The sequence below is a fragment of the Astatotilapia calliptera genome, chromosome 22 (assembly GCF_900246225.1).
Source record: "Astatotilapia calliptera chromosome 22, fAstCal1.2, whole genome shotgun sequence".
Taxonomy (NCBI): domain Eukaryota; kingdom Metazoa; phylum Chordata; class Actinopteri; order Cichliformes; family Cichlidae; genus Astatotilapia; species Astatotilapia calliptera.
The window spans coordinates 3,796,532-3,818,392 of NC_039322.1; the positions used below are offsets into that span (position 1 = coordinate 3,796,532).

At 38.6% G+C, this 21,861-nt stretch overlaps 1 protein-coding gene across 1 annotated transcript in view; it reads right to left on the minus strand.

Annotated features, from left to right (window-relative positions):
* Positions 1-21,543, minus strand: part of cacng7a (calcium channel, voltage-dependent, gamma subunit 7a) — a 37,284-nt gene extending 15,741 nt beyond the window's left edge. Inside the window, exons 1-3 of the mRNA XM_026156259.1 lie at positions 21,189-21,543; positions 3,935-4,130; positions 1,592-1,678 (exon numbers count right to left, since the gene is read on the minus strand). Of these exons, the coding sequence (XP_026012044.1) occupies positions 1,592-1,678; positions 3,935-4,130 (283 nt within the window). The 5' untranslated portion in view covers positions 21,189-21,543. The remainder of the gene's footprint in view (positions 1-1,591; positions 1,679-3,934; positions 4,131-21,188) is intronic.
* Positions 21,544-21,861: the final 318 nt, after the last annotated feature.

Here is a 21,861-nt window from a genome sequence, read left to right on the forward strand (position 1 = left end):
CTCATTACTTTTGGACTATTGTAATACTCTGTACACAAGCCTGAGTTAAAATACCATTTCCTGCCTCCAGCTTGTTGAAAATTCAGCTGCCAGAGTTTTAACAAATTCAAAGAGACAGGACCACATTGCATCCCACATCCCATTTTTACAAGGCCACACTGGCTATACACATTTGATATCAAATTGATATTAGTTACATTTACATGGCCTCCCTTCTGCATCCATTACAGTTTTACTCAGGCCTCACGACTTGAGCCACTGCCTTTGTTTCTCAGGTCAGACTGGTCTAACTGTTCCATCAGCTCATTAAAGAAGGCACTTTCTGTTTGAAACCATCAAGTTTTGATGTCTTTATCCAGACAGGGAGTGTGCTAACCTCACCTCCTCTCCAAAATGGTCCCACAGTTCTGTGTATAGTCCTGCGTAATGACTGAAACCCAAAGTCGAAGTGACCTGGCAGAGAAGCTGGTCATTGCCCTGGCTCTGTTTTAATCGTATTTAACCAGGAAAAAAACATCCATTGACATTAGAAATCTCTTTTACTATAAATAATTTATATTAAGTAATTTATTAATTTATTTATTGTTGTATTATTCAGTGTTTATTTAACTTTTCTATTTTAACATTTGTATTTGTTGTTGCTGTTTTAACTCTGTTTATTAAACACATCGTGGGGTTGTCACCCCGGGTATCAACTCTTTTGCGTTTTGTAAAGCACTTTGTAACCAACATTTGAAATGTGACATGAATAAATTGTAATATTATTGTTATATAAATCTCTTGAAAGTGGTGCAGTGGTGGAGACATGCAATGATCTAATGTAGCAAAACCAAACACATAAAACAAAAAACTGTATTTGTTAGAGTTAAATTGTTAAATGTTTGTCATTTTTATGTTTACCATTTGTACAGTGTTTTAACTCTGATGAAGTGTCCAGTATTAAACTTCACATATACCCTGAACTGTAAGCAACATGTAAGCCTTTAGAAACAACTTCTGACCTTCTGATCTGTATATCACATGTATAAACATTTTCTTCCAGACATATATACTCCATATGTTGCACAAATAGGTGTTCTGTCTTTAGGAGAAGTGTTTTAATGTTTTAATGGTAATTAACTATTCTGTTTAATCAAAGACATTTTCATAATTGCCCCACATAATATCTTCCAGTAACAAGTGTTTTTTTTTATTTCTACCTGAACCACCAGAGAGCACCTGTCAGATCAGTCATCAGAGCCATGCAACGCTCTCCTCTTTCCTTTGTTCTTATGTTACAGACCCACACAAGGCATCACAAAAACCACGTGTAAGGAATATTTAAGTCAACAAAAGATATGTATGCATGTATTTTGTGTGTCTGTTGTTGAGTGACTCATAGAGTCACAGCTCTATTTAGCACTGAGAAGACAAATCAGCAAACAACTGTAATAATAGACTGATGTGAAACAGATGTAAAGACAGAAATGTTGGTGAGTCTGGTCTGTCTTCCTACGAGAGACTATTTCTCTAGTTGCAGATTTAAAAGAAGGTAGAAACTTTGAAATTTCAAATAAATATAAGAGTCTGTGTGTGTATGAAAGTGACTTACTGAGTATGTTGGCTGTGTTTTCTGTCGTGATCTCTATCTCTGGCTCTGTGAAATATTCCGATGCCACACATCTGCCCTTCTCGGACCCTGGGGGGGAAAGAAAAAAGTGAAAAAGAAAGAAAGACGAGAAAAAGGAAAGCCACAAGCGGGTAGCACGGTTGGACTTGTTTGGGTGGCAAACAGTCGGGGGATTATGCGCATGCAGAAATAAAACCAGTATAAACAAACAAAGAGGTTATAAAAACCCAGAGAAAGGGCAGACAGCCAGACTGAGACAGAGCGACAGTGGAGACAAAGAGATTTAGAAAGGACAAATAAAATGAGAGGTGAAAGAGAAGCGAGGCATCTCAAAAGAAATGAGTTTAAAAAAACAGAAACAGGGAGGCAGAGAATGGAAAGGAGAGAAAAAGTGAATTAGAGGCAGAGACAGATGGAGGTCAGGAGGTTCGGGAGAAAACAAGGTCTGAGCAGAGAGGGAGAGGAGCTGAATGCAGACACAACGATTAACCTCAAACTGTAGCCACAGACACACACATGCAATACACAACACGCAAACCTGACATCTGTATGTATACAAAAACATAACAGAAAACGATGCACAAATCTGCAGACAAATGTGATAGCTCCCCTCCCTCTCTCACCCACACACTCTCTTCCAAATGCCACTGGCGTTTTCCCTCCTCTGACCTTTTGTACCAGGCGTCAGACAACAGGGAAACACAAACATGGCCACCTCCCCAGAGCAACACCATCATGACCCGAAAGACAGAGACAGCTACTGCAATAAGGACAGCTATTTGTGTTTCAGTGTCCTGCCTGCTGGTGTTTGTTTGCGTGTACGAGTGAAAATACCTTTTTTTTATCATTCGGTTCAAAAACAATTATCTAACAAAGCCAAATTCTGCCACAGGTGACTTTTTCTCCCAATCATAATAAATATTGTACCTATTTTAAGAAGTTAGATTTGGGCATAGTCTTTAGCTAGGCATCATCCAACAGCTGATGTCATGTTTGGATCTTATTTACGAGTTTAATGCCCATAATATGCCCAAGTTAAATATTTGTGATGTTTCAGGACACTCAGGGCACTCAAAATGTCTCTAATACTTCTGTTCCTGACTGAGTATTATACAGCTTATCTGGGGGTAATTTTTGTAATGGAAAAATCTGTGGGCTGCAGCACCTCACAGTGAAGCCCCGCCAATAGCCACTGATGTCATTGGCTCCAACTTAGAAGCCACTGACCGTGTGGTGGGTCTCAGTATCTACCAGAGAAGTTCCTGCATTATGGTGAATTTTTTAATGAACATTTTTGCATCAATTTATGGTAAAGATGTCTGGAAAATGTGTCACGGCTTTCTGGCATCAAATAACGATCCTCAGCTTTTATCCCTGCTGAGTCAACACACATATACGTGTATTTATTCTCCTGCCCTCTTTTTTTGATGCTCCACATTGGGTACCAGCATTTGTCTGGAGAGAAAGGGATAAAGGTAGTCTAACTCAGTTTCTGTTCTTCTGCAGTCAGTCAGGACACGGGTCCTTGTTGCACATGAAGGTTACCATGTGCACGGCTGCTAATGCTGTTTTCATTAGCAGCTGTCATGCATTGTTTAAGCCTTGAACACAACAAATGTGACAGAGCAACATTTTTTTGAACCAGTGTGCCAAGAAAAAAGTTAATTCATTGTAAACATTGTGCAACATGAAATCAATATGTTTTAACTGTTTCACTTCGATTCATAACTGTCTATGGAAGCAGTGTGGAACAGATGCAGTGCTCAGCGTTTATTTTAAGACAGATTTTTTTTTGCAAAAAGAGTGGATTAAGAGAGAAAATTCAATAATGTTAGTCCCTCAGACGAGGTGAACTTTAACTGTACCAGCTGCGAGCCTTAGACTGAATGGCAAAGATAAGGCTCTCCCTTTGGGTTGCACGTTTCATGAATTGCTGCCATATGTTTTTCACTGTTGTGTGTATATTTCAAACCAGACATTAGCATTTTATCCTTGAAACGCCGATCAAAAGCCACACTTTGACAAATAAAATAAATATGCAATAAAATAAATATGAAAGAAGGCGAGCAGGACTATTAAAAAATGGGTAGCCTGCTGTACATGCACATCTATACAAATTGTTTTGTTTAATAATGTGTCTGATTTTTGAAGAATAAGTATATTCATGGCAAAAAAAGAACTTTGCTGTGGGATAGCAGAATAAATGTATAAACAACTGAAATTAATGGCATCAAATTATCTTTATAATTACCAGTTGACTTAAAATATAACTAAACTGAGTTTATGTAAATATAATTAATTTTATACTGTGGAACTGTTACCAACCAGCCACAAAGCAGACCCTCCAGAGGCCAGAGTGCAGCGCCATTTTGACCTCAGTGGTCTGGTTCTGCTGCAGGACGATTCCCTCCTCCATCAGCAGCCAGTAGTCTGTCGACACAGCGACGCCCACCAACAGCAAACCGCAGGCCCCAAAAACCGACGAGAGAAGTGTCAGCGCCCTCGTACTGAATGAACTCATCTGAGGAGAAAGGAGATAAAATCACGGTGATCAGTGTTGCTTGTGATAAATACAGCAGGGATCAGCATGCAGGAAGACAAGGAGGAGAAAACAGTGAATTAATTTGCTGGATTAAACAAATTAATCAATGAGGGGAAAAAAAAGAGCTATACCACAGATCGGGGGCGGGAGGGCCTACAAATAGTGGGGCGGCACAAAAAAATTAGAATTAATGTTTCAACTCATTGTAGGGTGTTTTCCTCTCTCTTGTGCTCACGTTTATAAATAGTATTACCAAAAAGAACAGTCTTGCTGGGGGGCAGGAAATCTGGGGGTGTGGACACCCCCTTGGTGGTGGCCCTGACACAGTACAGCATTATCTATTGATTTCTGTGGTGTCAGTTAAAAAAAATGTGGAAAAGAAGAGATGACGAGGACACACAACCTGTCTTGAGTTTCACTGACCTCAGCTATGAAATATGTGCATGGACAACCTAAGAAAAAATAAACCACTTTCTTGTTGAAAGGCAGTATAACATTCAGGTTAACTGCTTATATCAAGCAGCAATTCAGCAAATTTTTCATTTTATGAAGCTGGATCCTTAAATACACAAATGCACACCTTCTCTCTAAATATGTGATAAAATCCCTCATTTTCAAAACTAGACCTTGAAATTTTGAGCCTCTTTATCCAGTGTTTAACATTCTTTTTTAAATTCATATTAAAGTCAAATATTTTAAGAGCTATAATGTCTTTTTGTATGTCTCCATAAATCAGAAATTGCTGTCTTATTATAAATGTCCAACACTTATATGTACATATGTACATTTTGGATATTTTCTGTCCGTCCCTCTGAAAGAAGACACATTGTTGAAGTAAAATAGCAATGTGTATACCAATCCTGAAATTTTAAGATATTTAAGATGATTTTGTAATATATATATACATATATATATATACACACACACATATATATATATATATATATATATATATGTGTGTGTGTGTGTATGTATGGAGGTAGCATGCTTTAAAGACTGTAAAATTTGCAAAGATTGAAAAGCGGACCTGAAAATTGAAAACAAGAAAGGAAAAAAAGTTAAGGAAAGACAACAATGTGACAAATTATGCTCAGAAATATTTTGAGTTCAGCAAAAAATGACAGAAAGCAAATGAAGAAAAGTTTATTGAGGTGTTAACAAGTCATCTCCTGCAAGGGAGAAACAAAACATATCATTTGACGAGTGAGAGGGAGAACAGTGATGACTTTGATCCTACAGTAACTGAGGTCCTGTTTGTTTGAGAACGAAAGGCTGTGTCAAAAATTTGTTCTCTTCAAAGTTAATTCATTCAATAATCAGAATATCTCAAAGTTAATTCATTGCATATATACACAGTTAAGAATGGAAAAGAACATTAACAAATAAAAGAAAAAATATGGAAGCTGCAAAGCTTTGGTAAATAATAAATAATTTTCACTAATAGTTAAAATTGTGGTCTGGTCACAGTTTTGTTTTGTTTTTCAGTCTTCTGGATGCTGCTGAGTATCAGTAAGTAGCCAAAATGATTTTGGCAAAGCTCACACTGTGACTGGCTGATCAGCTTCTTCTCGTGTTCGGTGTGTCAGGTTCCTGCATTGCATGCGCATGCATTGCAGGTTGGCACTCACTAGGTGGCAGAAACGCTGCCTCTGCCATGTATCACTTCAACTGTTGACAAGCTGAAAAACATCCTGGTCTCATGTACACACAAACACGACAGGGCTTCATACATCCAGTCAAAATGGAGGTCACATTCAACATGCTGAGGACTGAGGCAGCGAACATGCTCGAAAACCGGCTTTCAATTTTCAGCTTTTCAGCTACTTTTACACGGACATAAATTAGAGAAATAATGCAACTGTCTCTGCTACGAGCATGCATAAATTTATACTAATTGGCAGGCCACCTGCAGTCCAGTTCACCTTCAGCAGTGTACAGTGGGAACCATTAATTAAAGCTGAGGCTGAATCATGTTAATGCAGTTCGATAATTGCCATGGTCTTTACTCATGATAAACAAAATGGCATCAGCTACAAAATACACATGTATGCACAGTTTGAGCTCCTGATCCTCAGTGACAACACATGTAAAAAGCACTGATTTATGATAAGATCAATATTAGAATCACCTACTTTTTCCTTCTTGTCTTTGTGTTTTGGAAATCTTGTAAAACCAGTTTTTTCCTCATGTAGAGAAAATGAGAAGCAGTCATCCAGGAGATGAAATAATCTCTCAGGAGACATTTATTATGGAAATACGTGATATGAAGGAGAAGAGAGACGAGCACACCTGTTAGAGCAGGTATGATCATCCACTTCTGATGTTTATCTTTCCACAGAACATTTTCAGTATTCTCCTTTCTGTCTACAAACCCCTGCACACAGTGAACAAGGGAACACAGTGGGGCTCTGCACTTCCTCAAACTAACAATGACATCATATATTACACAAATAGCATCATGTATATAAGACAGGTCTAACACAAAAACACTTCACAAGGCAAAGTGAAAGATTTTTGTGAAGGATTTACTTTGAGTAGGTCCCTGTAATATGGTGGGGGAGTGGAACAAAGGTAAGGTCTCTGTATTTTGTGGAGGCCTAAAAGCGTCGGGCTCAGTGGAACTTCTGTTTTCCTTTGTTGAGGGTTCAAGTCAAGACAACTGCTAGTTTGAGGAAGGGCACAACCTCACTGTGTTCCCTTGTTCACTGTGTGAAGGGGTCAGTGGACACAGAAGGTAGACATATTTACATTACACACATATAGATATATGTACATTATACATATAGCATCATATACGTATATAAGGGAAGTCTAACAGGATTTGCCATCTCTGTCAACTTTCCATGATATCTAAAGACACATTTTGCAGCTGGTCTTTATAATGCTGTTTAGAAATGACATAAGACAAATTTAGAAATGTTTCCTGTCTCCACATATCATGTAAGTTCAGTCACATGTTATTTTGTACCTTTCTTTAAACATGTTCACAAGTTTCAAACAACAAAACTTGTGAACATGTTCTCTGAAGCAACACATAATAGTGTATCGCCGAAATTAAGCCTTTTACTTTGAAAAGTATCTGCATTATTTTTGGACCAATCTTTTAAAAGTGTGATGGGGCTTTTAAAAAAAAGATAACAATGACAAAGTTATTCAATTAATTTTAGATTTTACCATCAAACAGAGAACACAAGTCAACCTGCTGAACTCCGTGAACTCAGTGTGAAGAGTCTGCAGAAACGCAGCAGCTTTACTGCTGTAGGTCTCACAACAAAAGTCGTCTCCATTTTCAAAAACATTTTAATTTCATATAAAAGGCAGACATTGCTCTTTTTGAAGAGGATATTTATGGTTACATTGAATGGTTTTCATGCATTACTATTAATAAATAACAGTGAAAACAGGGCGTTAAAGGAGGTACACTGACTTTTACGATGCTGTTTATGAGGTGAGGCTTAAGAGAGAGAAGCCGATAAGAGACCAGCCAAGAACAAAATTAAGTCAGGAGACAAGATCAGAATTGAAGCGAAAGGAAGCAAGAGGAAGAGTGAGGCGTGACATCATCGCTCAAGTAAGACGGTGCAGAGCACATTCAGCAGTGTCAGAGAAGAGTCGCTCACCCAAGCATAACTCACCCATTACAAATATTTGATATGGTAAAACATCCATCAACAGAAACCTCCTGCGAAGATGATGGCACTAAGTATATGATGGTGTACGTGCGAGTGCACACGTGTAGGAGATTGCAAACGAACAGGAGACATGAGGATGTGCACAGAAGCAGAATTTCTGGGGAGTATCAATGCCTGACTTTAATAAAAACTAGTTTAGCTTTAGCTTTAAGAACTGAGCCAAGGACCAAAGATCTCAAATAGCTAAGCTTATGAAAAGGTTATGTCTTTTTAAAATTTGAACAAACTGTAGAGAGTATAACCTGCATTAATTTTTCAGGCAACACATACATTTTGAAGAAGGACTCAGTATAAATACATGACTCCAAACATACAAAATCTGCAGTCACATGCACAGTCAGAGTTATACCTTGACTTGTTATAAAAAGGAAAAGCAAAGCGAGGACAGTGACTTTGCCCTTTCTGCACAGTCGAGTAAGACGTCACGGACACTTTCAGAGACGTCACTGCCTCCCAAAGTCACATCCTCTGAAAAAGACAAAAGTGATTGGTGCTCAAGTAAATAAGCATCAGTCTTAGTGCTGCAAATGTCAGACTCAACACGAGAGGCAATCAGGCGCTCAGTGCTGCTGACTCAAAACACAAAAATCCATCCACCACTTAGACCAGAAGAGACACAGTCGAGTACCTGCGGGACTCAGATAACTGTCTCACTCTGTGGGCTTTTAGATTACTTCATTCAGCCTTTTTCACTCTCTGTTGATGACTTTCAGACTGGTGGCATTGCACTACAGAGTAGATAGTTGTCCTAACTAACCTACGTGTCTGAAATGTTTGTACTGAAAGGCAAAAAAACATGAAGAAGTTGTCATGTTTTTTTTTTTATTTAATTTAATTTATTTATTTGCCTTCTTTGGGCATTTAATTGTTTCACTCTAAACCAGGGGTGTCGAAGACCAGGCCTCGAGGCTTTAGATAACACCCTGGGTCAGCACACCTGAATCAAATGATTAGTTCATTACCAGGCCTCTGGAGAACTTCGAGACATGTTGAGGAGGTCATTTAGCCATTTAAATCAGCTGTGTTGGATCAAGGACACATCTAAAACCTGCAGGACACCGGCCCTCGAGGCCTCCTGTTCGACACCTGTGCTCTAAACTGTTTTTCTTTATTTGGAGGAATTAGTTTGTCAGCACTGACTTATGTTAGAAGTTTGTGGTAAATTTTCAAAGACTGTAAAGCAGTCACATGACCCACTAGTTTGTGGTTCTGAAACCTCATCTTTAGTTGTATGTTCTCTGATTTAGACATCATCATATTTGGTTTAAGAAATGAAATGCTAAGTTATCAGCTAATGCTAATGAGATTGGTTAGACTATATGGGTGTGCCACATGGAGACAGATGCCTGTTAATTATCGCTGATTAACTAAAAAATGCTAAATTTGATCTCACTACAGAACTAAACCACAAACTTCTCAGATCAGCTGTTAGTAAGCTACAATTAACTTTTGTAGTGAGTCGGGTTATTTTGTATTTGTTAAGTACTACAATCCCTACTGAGAAGAAGAGTAGCAACTTACAGACTATCTAAAATATAGACATATCCACATTGACACTTTTGGACATTTTCACCTTGCTCTTCTGAAACCAGATTTGGCAGTGTGACAAGCAGGATCAGGGGCTCAATGCAGGTGACAGGTCTCAAAGACAAAAACACAACCTTTTTGTTGGTAGTCCAAAAGCAAACAAAAACTGAAACATTTGCAGAGCAGGAACTTGATTCAAAGTAAAAACAGTGGGAATACAGACCAAAGAAAGACACTACCATCTGGACATGCCAAAGAACAGAGGGAAACACAGATGATAAATACACATGAGATAATTAAAGGTGAAACGCATGGTTGGAAACTATAGAGGAAAGGGAAGTAAACACAACACAAGCCAAGGAAAATAACAGTAACCACAAAAACAAAAACAGGAAGACAGACCTGAATGGGGAACAAGGGTTAATTTGACATAGGGGAGAACACAAGGACTAGACAGGGGAACGTGGAAAAACAAAGAGCACATGCTGATGACAGGACACCGGGGAACACAAGAGGGAACTAACAGGAAACAACCTTTAAGTCAAATATAACAAAACAACAAGAAAAGAAACTCAGAATATACTAAATCCATAAAGAGTCACAAAACAGAAAGTAAACAAGCTGAAACCCAAAGTGAAGTTATAAAACTCAGAGTCACGACCGAGGGAACAGCAGATGTAGTGAGCAGTGAGTAGATCTCACTGAGATACTGAGAGTAATAATAATAATAATAATAATAAACTTTATTTATAAAGCACACTTAAAAACCAAGGGTATGCCAAGGTGCTTAACAAGTAAGATAGAGTATAGGAGGAGGATAATAGAAATAGGACCAAAGCAAGTACTAAATATGCAAGAAGATAACTGTCACTAATACATCGGAAAGCAACAGGTACAGAGCAAACAAGAATTTAAATGAGCATAAAAGTGCATGATATAAAATCATAAAAGAAATATTAACTTGAGGGAAAGGCAAGATTGAATAAGTGGGTTTTTAATCGTGATTTGAACAGTGCAATGGAATCAGATTCAATCAGAGACACTGCGAGCTAATACAACAGCTAATACAACAGCTAATACAACAACAACTCGTCAATCACAAAGCAGTCTGAAGAAAGCTGTGCTTTATTGTCCTGTTCGAGTCTTAAAAAAAATGTTATTTTAAAAACAATTGAATCTCACGATTGAGACCATAGCGTGTTTACTGAGGTGCTAAAGTGAGACAACTTTTCTTTGTCCTTAGTTTTACATAAGAGTCTGGCTTATTGCATTTATAGAAGTTGTTCCATGATGGTGATTAAAAATAATAATAACACAAATCTGGTTTAAGACACTTCCTCAATGCTTTCACTTTTAAAGCTTGAATGTGCATCCATCTTTTATGTAAAGTATGTGTGGCAGCCTCCTGTGTCAGCATCCACTGTGCAGTTAAAGTGGTCGCATCCATACTAATGCAAAATTTAAACCCTGAAATGTAAACAGATGAACTTTAAATAAGGTTTATTACTGGTACAGCTGCTGTTAATGAAAGGCAGTACCAGAGTATAACACTTATAACAGGGTACTGACTTCTTTTACAGTCAGCCTTTAGTGGCCAATTATGGAATTGCAGTTTTTAAACCATTGTTTGAACTTTATATGGAATTCATATTTTAGTATATTGCTTCTTGGACTGAGTTGACATTTTTTTTCATCTTCATATATTCTGTTGTTCATATTTGTAATGGAATTGAGCATCTTTAGAAAGCATTGCCTTGTGGGATTAATAAAATGGTTTGATTCTGATTCTGGTCATGAGCTAGCTTTAAAACACTACAGAGGCAGAAGCTTGAAGAAATGTGGGTTTGGAGGACAAGATCTGCTGGGTCAGTGCATAAATGTTTCTGAGAGTTTTACTCTCTCTCTCTCTCTCCCTCACACACACACACACACACACACACACACACACACACACACACACACACACACACACACACACACACACACTCTCACACACACACACACACACACACACACACACACACACACACACACACACACTACTACCAGGCCTGTGTTTGCTGAGATAGCAGACAACAAATGGGCTGGGATGAGGTTCTCTTTGTAGTTTAAGCCTTGAGAATACAACCACAATTCCCAGGTTGCACCATGCTGCTAACTATGTGTGTGCAGGGACAATCCAGGAGCAGAGGCGATGTAATGAATTACAGATGAATAGAGAAGAGGTGCTAAGAAACAAACAGCCTAAAGTAATGATGTGGGAAGGAAGCACTGAAGGGAAAGTGGGAAGAGAAAAGTGGGTGGAAAAAAGGGGAAATGATTATAAGGGAACATAATAAGGGTTGGAGAGGGTGGAGGATAAAAGGTGAAGGGGAAGAAAGGACAGATGGGACATAGATGGTTAAGAAGGGAATGAGAAGAAAATAGGAGGTGAGGTAAAGAAAGGCAGCAATTAAAAGGAGTGTAATGGGAAGCGACTTTCTAAAGAGGTGGAAAGTTATAAAGGAAGGAAGGAGAGACAGAAAGAAGAGGAAAAGTTTAATCAAGAGGGAAAATGTTTAATGGGAGAAAAGGAGGAGGATACAGGTAACGTGGATTAATGAAGTGGTTAGACAAGGACTGAGCACAGATGTAAAAGAAATGTTAAAAAAGAAAGTGGATTTTTTTTTAACAGGATTTATTTCAAAGCATTTTTGGTTTGTATTTCTCAAATGTAAACGATGATAATGTATTTAAAAAGAAACAAAAAGTTATGTTATGCCTGTCAATCATTTAACCTACATCTGAGGCTTTTTGAGGCATAAATAATGCAATTTTATTCTAATTTTAATACCAAAACTAGTCCTGAGTCCACTTTTTCTCTAATTGGAATGCAGAGAATCAAATAAGGACACTTTAAATTCAGCCTATAATGATCATTTTTGAACCATAATTAATAATTTGGGGGTATTGTTTTTGCTCTTTCAGTGATTTCCTGCTGTAGAATCGTGAACATTTAATAGAACATTTTCTGGAGATTCCAGCAGTGGAGCATTTTGAGGAGCTGTCCACTGCTGCCGTGCTGAAAATCTCTACATTACACTCTACGTCTCTGATTTTCCACTCTTTTGACAAATTACACTTCCTCAACTTTTTGTTTATGTTGCTTAGGTGTGTTTTGACAAAAGCACTATCATATGTACTGAACTGAAATGTTTACACTCGTCTTCTCTTAAATGCTGACTCAGTAGTTGTTTCTTCAAACACTACCTTGACCTGACAAGGACTGCAATACTGACCGAACGCTGACTTACCCAGAAGAAATGAAGAGGGTATCATGGTGTTCTTAAAACATTTCTTTTCTTTTCGGCTAAAGTCAATATTTTCCCCCATAAATTATAAAATAGTACTAACTAAGACCCCTCTTCACCATAGTTTCTAGTCCAATCCATTATATAGCCATTTCCTGTAAATCTTTATCCCCAGAAGCCAAAATCTTGTTGTGATTAAGCTCAAGAGTCTATAACAGGGGTCCCTAATCACTGTCCACAAGGGCCGGTGTCCCTGCAGGTTTTAGATGTGTCCTTGAGCCATCACAGCTGATTTAAATGGATGCATTACCTTCTCAACATGTCTTGAAGTTCTCCAGAGGCCTGGTAATGAACCAATCATTTGATTCAGGTGTGTTGACCCAGGGTGAGATCTAAAACCTAGGATTGGGGACTCCTGTTCTATAACTTAGGTACAGTGAATTATCACAGTCATAAACCTGAAACATTGTTAGCCCATCACCTGTGGTCCTTCAGTACAAAATGTTAAATATGCACATCCCAAAATGTGAAATCGTCTTCGTTACCAAGCAAATGTCTCCGATATTCCTTATGACAATTAATATATTAATTTGAATTTATTACTAATTCCAATTTTATTGGAGGCTCAGAAGTATCCCCAATGAAGTCCATCTTAATGAATTAGTGTCCCTTACTAATTAAGGCATTAAAACAGGGTTGTCAGTGTATGAGTGATAATAAGTTCCTCTTAATCAGGAGCTTTGAATATTTGAATTAATTTCTGGAAATAGGCCATTTACTTAATAAGAAGACCATTGTACAGTACAGTCAAGAGATGGTTTTTATCTACTATAAAACCTCTTTAAGGTGATTATGATGTTGCATTTGTGTTGGTAATTGTGCTTATTACTAAATGAACAAAGTTATGATTGTAGTACTGTGTGACACAATGACAAGCTGGACTGAGCTGAATTTGATAAAAACATTTAATTTTGAAGATAATTAGGGATTAATCTCAACTGTAAAGACACTGGGTTTCACTGAGAAAGGGATTCTTTACAATTTGAAAGCAAATGTTCAGGGGGTTTATTTAACTTTCATTTTCATAGCAGCTTGTGCTAAAATGATTTTCGTGGTCAAATCAGGAGAATGGCATTGCAGCTGTTAATAAAAAAAAAGGCAAATAAGGGATTTAAATTTAACAAGATGCAACATATCAGTGAGGAGAAGATCTGAATGTAGGATGACAGGCTCATAGGTCATAATTTGTTCCAGCTTTCAAGTGGTAGAACAAAGGTGAAGAAAAAGAAGAGAAAATGCTACTTGCTAAAAAAGTCCACAACATAATTGAAATAATCCATTTTATAGTGAACTTTAATGTTATTGGTGTTATAATGCTGCAGTTTTTGGCTAAGCCCCTTTCATGTAGTTTAAACTGTGTCAAAATAATTTAGTTTAGTTTACAGCAATATAGCATTAAAACTGACATTTAAATGTTTCAAATGTTAGTGACAAAACTCTCGCTGCACATGTATCCACGCTGCGTGTCGGGATGCCGCAGTTTTCCTGTTTTTCCTGTTGATAGCACCTCATATCTTGTTGCCACTGTCACCATTTGTTCTCATAAAATGCTCACTGTTTCAGTTCACAAGTTTATAAATGCTTCATTCTGGATTTTTTTTACTCTGTTGGAAGTTTTTCACACTGCAATCTGTTTCCCTCCGGCTGTTGGGAAGACCTGACTACCCAAATCTCAATTCAGTGTTAACAAAAAATCATGTAGGGGACAAAAGGAAAAAAGTGGATAAACGATAGAAGATTCCTGAGCTGACTGAGCTCTGGTGCCTGAATACTGATGGAAAACCAAATACAGCAGAACTTACTAAAGTGTAAAACAGGATAGGATTACAAAATAAAATCATAAATGCTGGAAGCAGAAATTTAAACTAGACTTTAAAAGCGCATGGAGCAAAGAAAGCTTTAAAACAATCAAGTAGATCATCACATCCTCAGATGAAAGTTATACTGTAATACTATATAAGTAATTAAACAAGTTAATTAAATTAGTGTTTTGTTTTATAATAATCTTTTGGTGACTCACTGTTATGTAGTACTGAATCTGGACATCACGACTGCTTTTTTTCACCCACATCAAATTTAACGTATCCGTCATTTGCTATGACTTCTAGGAAACTTCTAGTTCAGAAAACCCTGAGAGGACTGAAATATTGGCCCTAAAATCTGGAACTGGCAAATAATTAAACAAGAAACAGATAAAAGACTCTGCAGCAGCGATAGGTCAGTGTGGAGCAAGGCAAAGCAACTGCTGAGCACCACGAAACGTCCACGTGTCCCATGGTGCCGGGCAGGGCTCCGCAGATGGCGTTCCCAGGTTAGTTAGCTAATGCTGGGGGTGGGGTGGAGGGTTGTTTTCTGTTGAGAAGGCAATATGTCTCTCTGTCAGCACTGAGAGCCTCATGCCAACTGACAGGGGAAGAGACAGATATTTAAAGATAGAAAGAATGAAAGACCTCATAAAGAGGAAGAGAGGGAAAAGAGGGAAGAAGAGGAAGAAGAAAATATAAGGGCTAGAAGGTCAGATGCATCTACTGCATGAAAGAACTCCAGATTTAGTTATAAACGGAATAAAGAAGCAAAGGAAGAGGTTGGACTGTGTGCTACTATGACACAGAAGAACTGGTCAAAAGGATTATGGAGAAGAAGATCAGGGTGAAAAGGAGGAAATTAATTCTGAAAGCAGTTACATCAGGAAAGAGTGGGAAAAAGAAAGGGAGAAAAAAGGAGAGGGAATGTGGAAGGAGGGTAAAGGAGGAAAACAACGTAGAAAAATAGCATCACAATCCTTTAAGACTTTTCATGGAATTTAGCTGAGAAAGAAAGCGGTACTTGTAAAAAGAAAGCTTTGGGAAACAAATGTCATCCTATAGGTCGTAGAATGACTTCTGGACTGATAAAGATAATTAGCTCATGCAGCAGGTAAACACACACACAGTAGAAGGAGCCTATGAGAGACTGCCTGCTACTGTGCTAAAGACAGGTAGGGAAAAGCAGACATGCAGTGAAATAATAAAAGAGGAGGAAGAAGAAAAATGAATGAGAGCTTAGAGGGAAAGACCTTGGCCCAAAAACTGAGGAAAGTCCACACACACACACATGCGCATGCACACGGACGCATACACAAATACTATGTCACACACATGCATGCACCAGGGCTGGCAGGCAGACAGCGTTAAGTGTGACACATCCTGCAGTGCATGTCTGTGCAGAGCAGCATTCACAAAACCCTGAAAAGAATCTCTCCATGTCCAGTCACACACAGTTTCATTCACCTTCAGTGTGAATTTCGTATAATTTGGGTTTGAGCTCACACTGAGCTGTGACTGGCCTGAAGACGAACTGACCTTGCATGATTCAAACACTGAAAATGCAACACTGCTGATGGGTGCAAAGCTAGCAATTTATAGCTAGTCTTGGTTTAGTCAGATTTAAAACACTGGAAAGCCCTTCATCTCATGCATTTAGAACTATAGAATTATAGGCGATTGGGACTGCTATTGCCAATCCCATAAGCTCACCCACTCAGAATGCTTGGCTATAAGTATAATAAGATGTGGAGGGTGTGAGCTTTTCTACCAAGCATTCTTGTGTACTTCTTGTTTCCTACAATATTATGTATTAATAATATTATGGAAGTGATCCCTTATGGACATTTGCAGGATTACCAGAGAATAGAGGACAAGATCCTGAAGCAGTTAGAGAGAAATCAAAAAGACACCCTGAAGGAGGCTACTGAGTATTATACAGGTCCATATTACTTTCCCTGAGCCTTTGTTTTGCTAGTGGCCTTTTTGATGGGATGGGGCTTTTATTTTGGCTTGCTTCCCTCAGATTAGAGATGCCACATCGAATCATTATATAAGTAAATCTTGTATCTCAGTACAATACTGTGCTGCAGCTTAAGGGCCTGGTGGTTTAATATTTAAGTGCTCAGCTGGAACAGAAACACGGCACTGTGTGAGTTGATATCCTTCATCTACACGTGCGCTGAAACTGGGTTAGTTTGAAAGAAGTGTCCATATTTGTCACTGATGGTAGTGCTAATGTTAGCAGCACAGCTATCACAAGCACAACTGTGTTAATTCGTATAATGTCATGGTAATGCTAGCCTTCTTCCTTTTATATATACACATGCTAAATAAAGGGTTTGGAAACACTTTTGCTTTTTGTCCCACCTCTGGTATATCTTTAACCTAATTTCAGCCACTCCTTCAAACTAACAGCAAAATGGGCGATCTACTTCCGCTGCATGTTTCCGTTTTGTTATCGCATGTTCACACTGGAAATGTTTTTCACAGTCTTTACAAACTGACATGCTGACTCTTGTTTAAGTTTAAATTTGTAATTAAGAAACAACAGACAAATGATTGAAAATGGTAAGAGGTGGGTTCTCCAATGTCTGACACCAAACCAACCACCTCACACCACCTTCCTAAAACGTAGCATAATTTCTTTTTTTTTTCATTCTTAATTCATTAATTTCTTCTTCATCCATTAGTAACTATCAGCGCAGCCTAGTTGCAAAAAGACAAATTTTCTTAAATTTGCAGACAGAGCAGTGCCTTCAAGGATCAACTCAATTTCATATCAGTTTGCTGTTACTGTACGATTCCAAGAGTTCAATGACTCACTCTTGGTGCTGGATACTGCAAAATATCGCCTCAGAAAATCATCAATTATGAGGCAGCTTTCTATCTGTCCTGTTTTAGTTGTTGTAGTGCTTCTATAGTCATCTTAAAGAATTCAGAAGTATATTCTCATGTCATATGATGTTGGTTTTACTGTGTAGCTTTCAATCCTATTTTAAGCCCTGTGTTACAATATTTTTTTAACTAAGTTTTGTTATTGTCGATCTTGAAAGAACATTTAACAATGTCATATTAATAAGATAAAAGTGTTATGTCATTATTAACATTATAACCGGTTAATACCCAACTACAGTCACTGTCTACTCCTTAGATTAAAATGGACTTTTCATTTAAGTAGCAGCAGTAACCACACTGGTTTGCAATTACATCATTCTAATTTAATTTTACTAACATTGCAGGTGCAATATAAACTTCATCTTGTAGTTTAAGTTGTGGGCTTTTCAATGACAGCAGTGCTGTGTGAAGCACTTTACAGTACCTTGAGTAACCCCAGTGGAAGATGAAGCACTGACCCTGCCATTGTCAGTGACTCATACCATCAATCAGCTGTTTAAACAACTGAAGTTAGAGTATGATTCATTTCGCCTCACCTCAGAGAACAGCACGCCTACTGAAGATAATGATACCTCATGTCTCATACAACCACAGGTCTATAAACATGTGTAGAGAAGTTAACAGTTGTCTGTTATACCTGACCACCTTGTCTGCTGTACAGGACCAGGTTTGGTTTGAATCGGGAGAACTGGCAGCTGTGTTTCTCCTTGCTAGCTTGCTCGGTGGTTTGTTACAGTAATCTAGGAACCATTTGATATTTGATTCTTGGGGAATGACACCAACTACTTTTAGATGATGTGAACATTTTAAACATATTTTATGGCCTTTGATCTCCATTTATGTAATCAACTTAATTGTTGTTTTAAATGTGTTTTCCAGATACCACCTGCTACCTGAATGTAGTGAACAGAACAAAATAATGCTAACCATTAGGGCTAACCTTGTTTTGTGTATACTTTATAACAATGTGACAGTGAGGCGCGCACAGAAACCATCATTATTATGCAGCACTGTTGATGTTTTTGTGTTTCTGTTTCAGATTTTTGTTGAACTCATACTTTAAAAAAAATAAACATTTTTTTTTACCCCTTAACATTTTTAGATAAACTTTTCCCTCACATGGGCCAACATCTTTTTAATTGTTTCTTTCTAGTGATAGTCCCAGTTCTATAAAAGGCTTTGTATATGAAAATGTGTTCTTCTGCAAGGTTAAAAATTGCTGTGTTCAGACTGAAGTGGGAAGTTGCACCTAAAGTCGAACTTCTCACTTGGAAAATCAGCAAAGCCCCACCAATCCCAACTTTGTCATCCACGATGGCAGCAGTGGACGCAAATGGTAGTAAAACTGTAACATTTGTGATCTGTACTACTGTGTTTGTGTGCTTGTGATTCACTGCACACAGACCACTGACCATGCTCTATCTGTGAATGTGCATCAGTGGTGTTTTAAACTGTGGAAACAATAACAAAAAGACAGGTATTGTGTTGTATTGTTAGTGTTGTATGAATGGTTCTATCTGCTAGGGAGCATAAAACATGTGTTTCCTTGCTTCTCTGGCTAATACTACTGCAGTACAGTGAACATGGGAATGACGTCATTCCCAGTTCTGACTTGTGAAGTAAAAGACACACAACATAAAGATGACATTTATCCAACTGCACCATCTTCTTGGACAAAATAGTACAGGATGAAAGTACAGCCTGGCCCGTGTTTAACTTCAGATGAGGAAAACATTCTTCTAGGCTATATGTCAGAAGGGAATTTCATTACATCCACAAGTGTTCCTGGAACTTCAATCTCTTATATGGAGTAGGAAATGTACTTTGGAAGTTGTGCCAGAAATTTTCTTCGTCCACTATTCCAAAGCATACATGAGGTACAGAAGGGTGGGGGTGGTTGTGACCGTACTCCATAATTGGTCAGATACTGAACTGGTGAAACAAATTTGTGACAGCCTCCTAAACTAGTACAATGTTGCTAACTTAGAAACTGTTTTATTTCTCTCTGTGACACCTGCAGGGACATGCTAACTCAGAGAAGGCTGGTATTTATGTCAGGCAGCTTTAGAATGAATTTTCTTATCTTTCTATCTAAAAGTGTGTTTACCTATTTTCAGATATTTTATTCTCAGTGTTGCACTTGAGCCCTACATAGATCCATTTTAATATTATAGAACAACTGAATTCATAATTTATCCATGGAACTTGAAAGTTTGTCATTTAGTTTTTTTATTAGCTTTTTGTTTTTTGAAAAGGACTTTCTATCACTGTTGTGATAAGTCTTACACGGATTATTTTTTTATTATACTAACATGAAGTGAGTTCTTGGGGCTGGATGGACATGCTGAGACAAACTTGGTTCCATTAGAGCCTCCTGTTAGAAATTAAAGCCTTTCTGATTTGTGCCTTCTAAGGGAGAAACCACAAATTCTGGCTGCGCTTTCTCTCAGCCTGCAGAGAAAATATGTCTCTCACACGGAAATATTAATTTTCTGGAATTCTGAGTGATGCAGATTTCAGGTTGTAGAGTTCACGTTGTCACCTCAGTTTTAATTAAAATCGACCACTTCTCTTACGGCTTATCAACCAAAATTACACCCAATTTAATGCCAATTTGAGTTTCCATTAGAACCACCCACATTGCTAACTCTATCTATCAGTGGGACCTAATGAGTAACTGAAAACACCAAAAAATCACCATCCTAAATGTTTCGTGCCTTGAGCGCTTGCAAATTGTAGCCATGGAATTTTCCATCGCTACTTCGCATCCTACACACTGCAAGAGCTAATACAAACTCTTTGCCAAACCATCAATAAGATGAATAATTCATGTTGTAGAGATTAACATGAACTTATTTCTACAAATTTGCCGTTTTACGTTTGTAAAATATTCTGATACCGTGTCAAATTAAAACTCATCATTAAAACGGACATATTTGCAAAGAAGCTTAACCGTAAAAGACAAAATGCAGACTTCAAATAACATTTTCTCTACATTTTTACCTTTTTCCTTCACAACGGCATGCGCACGCACGTTATCCACAGGTAAGTCAGGAGAGAGAGCGAGACCCAATAAGAAGTGCTGCAGTCTGCTGGAACAGTATCACAGGATGGGTTCCCCAAGAAGCAGCCAAGAGTTCTTTAGAGCACATACACATAAACACACAAATGTGTGCACACATCCCCTCCCTCTCTGACACACGCACACATACAGTCACACGATCGCATCTACCTCACACACTTTGCTTCCCCGCCTCCCCTTTTTTCTCTCCTCCACGCGCCGAAGCCAAGCGGCTTTACTGTGCTTTTCACCAGACTGTATTCAGACTGTACAATTTTACAGCGCGCTCCTTCCAAGTGCACCACGGTAATCACGGTACAGTAACATTCCTGCACTAACTGGCGAGGAATCAGCCGTGCAAACACGCTCATCAGCAGCTGTCAACAGAACACATCTTCCCTCCTCAACCTGAGGTGAGCACAAAGATCACTCTCTTATACAACATCCTTGGCTTTTTTTAGCGGAATAAAAATGTTTCACCAAGACAGTCATGGGCATGAGCATGATCTGTCATCCATGTAGCCGAAACTAAAGTCCTGACGAGCGCATCCAAAGACACGGGGGTCGCTGAGGCGAGCCCAAAAAGTGTGAGCGGCTTTAAAACAGATGCGAAAATGAGGTGGTTTGAGTGGCGTGAAAGAAATGAGAGATACATGAATAAAATGAAGGCGCGGTTTGAAAAGACAGCAGAAGCTGAAGCTACTCACCCTGCAGAGATGAGCTGGTCGGACGGTGCAGCCGAGATCTGTGCGCACTGGGAAGCCTGGGTACCAAACTGGCAGGTTCCCCCTTATCTCGGTCTCTCTCTTCACTGCTCTCGGTACGCACACGCTCTGCCTCTCTATCCCGTGTTTCCCCGAATCTCCCCACTTCTCCTCTCTGTGCTGCCCCCTCTCTCACTCCTCCCCCTTCTTCTCCGTCTTTACTTCACTCTGCTCTTCAGCACTGCGGAGAATCGCTTGAATTGGCTTCACTGTAGTTCGGGTATAGGGAGGTGGGACTGGTGTGTGTGTGTGTGTGTGAAGGGTGTTGGTGTTGGTGGGGTTACAGTGATGTAGGCTGGAGGGAGAATGAGGCTCACGCGAACACGCACAAAAGGCAGCATGGCCCAGGAGCGCGCGGGCTGGGATTGAGGACACATTATGTACACTGAAAACAGAAATTCAAACATACACCAACAATTAATGGCCATGAACAAAACAGCCAAACATACTGTGGGCCTGCATTAATCTTGTCTGCATAATAACAAATGAAAATGAGTGATTAATGCCACATGGAACCTACATGGTTCTCTTCAGGAATAGTTTTAGTTTAGTAAAAATCAAAAAGGTCATTATCTTGGAAAACATCAAGTTAGCTGAACCATGAAAGTAGGAACAC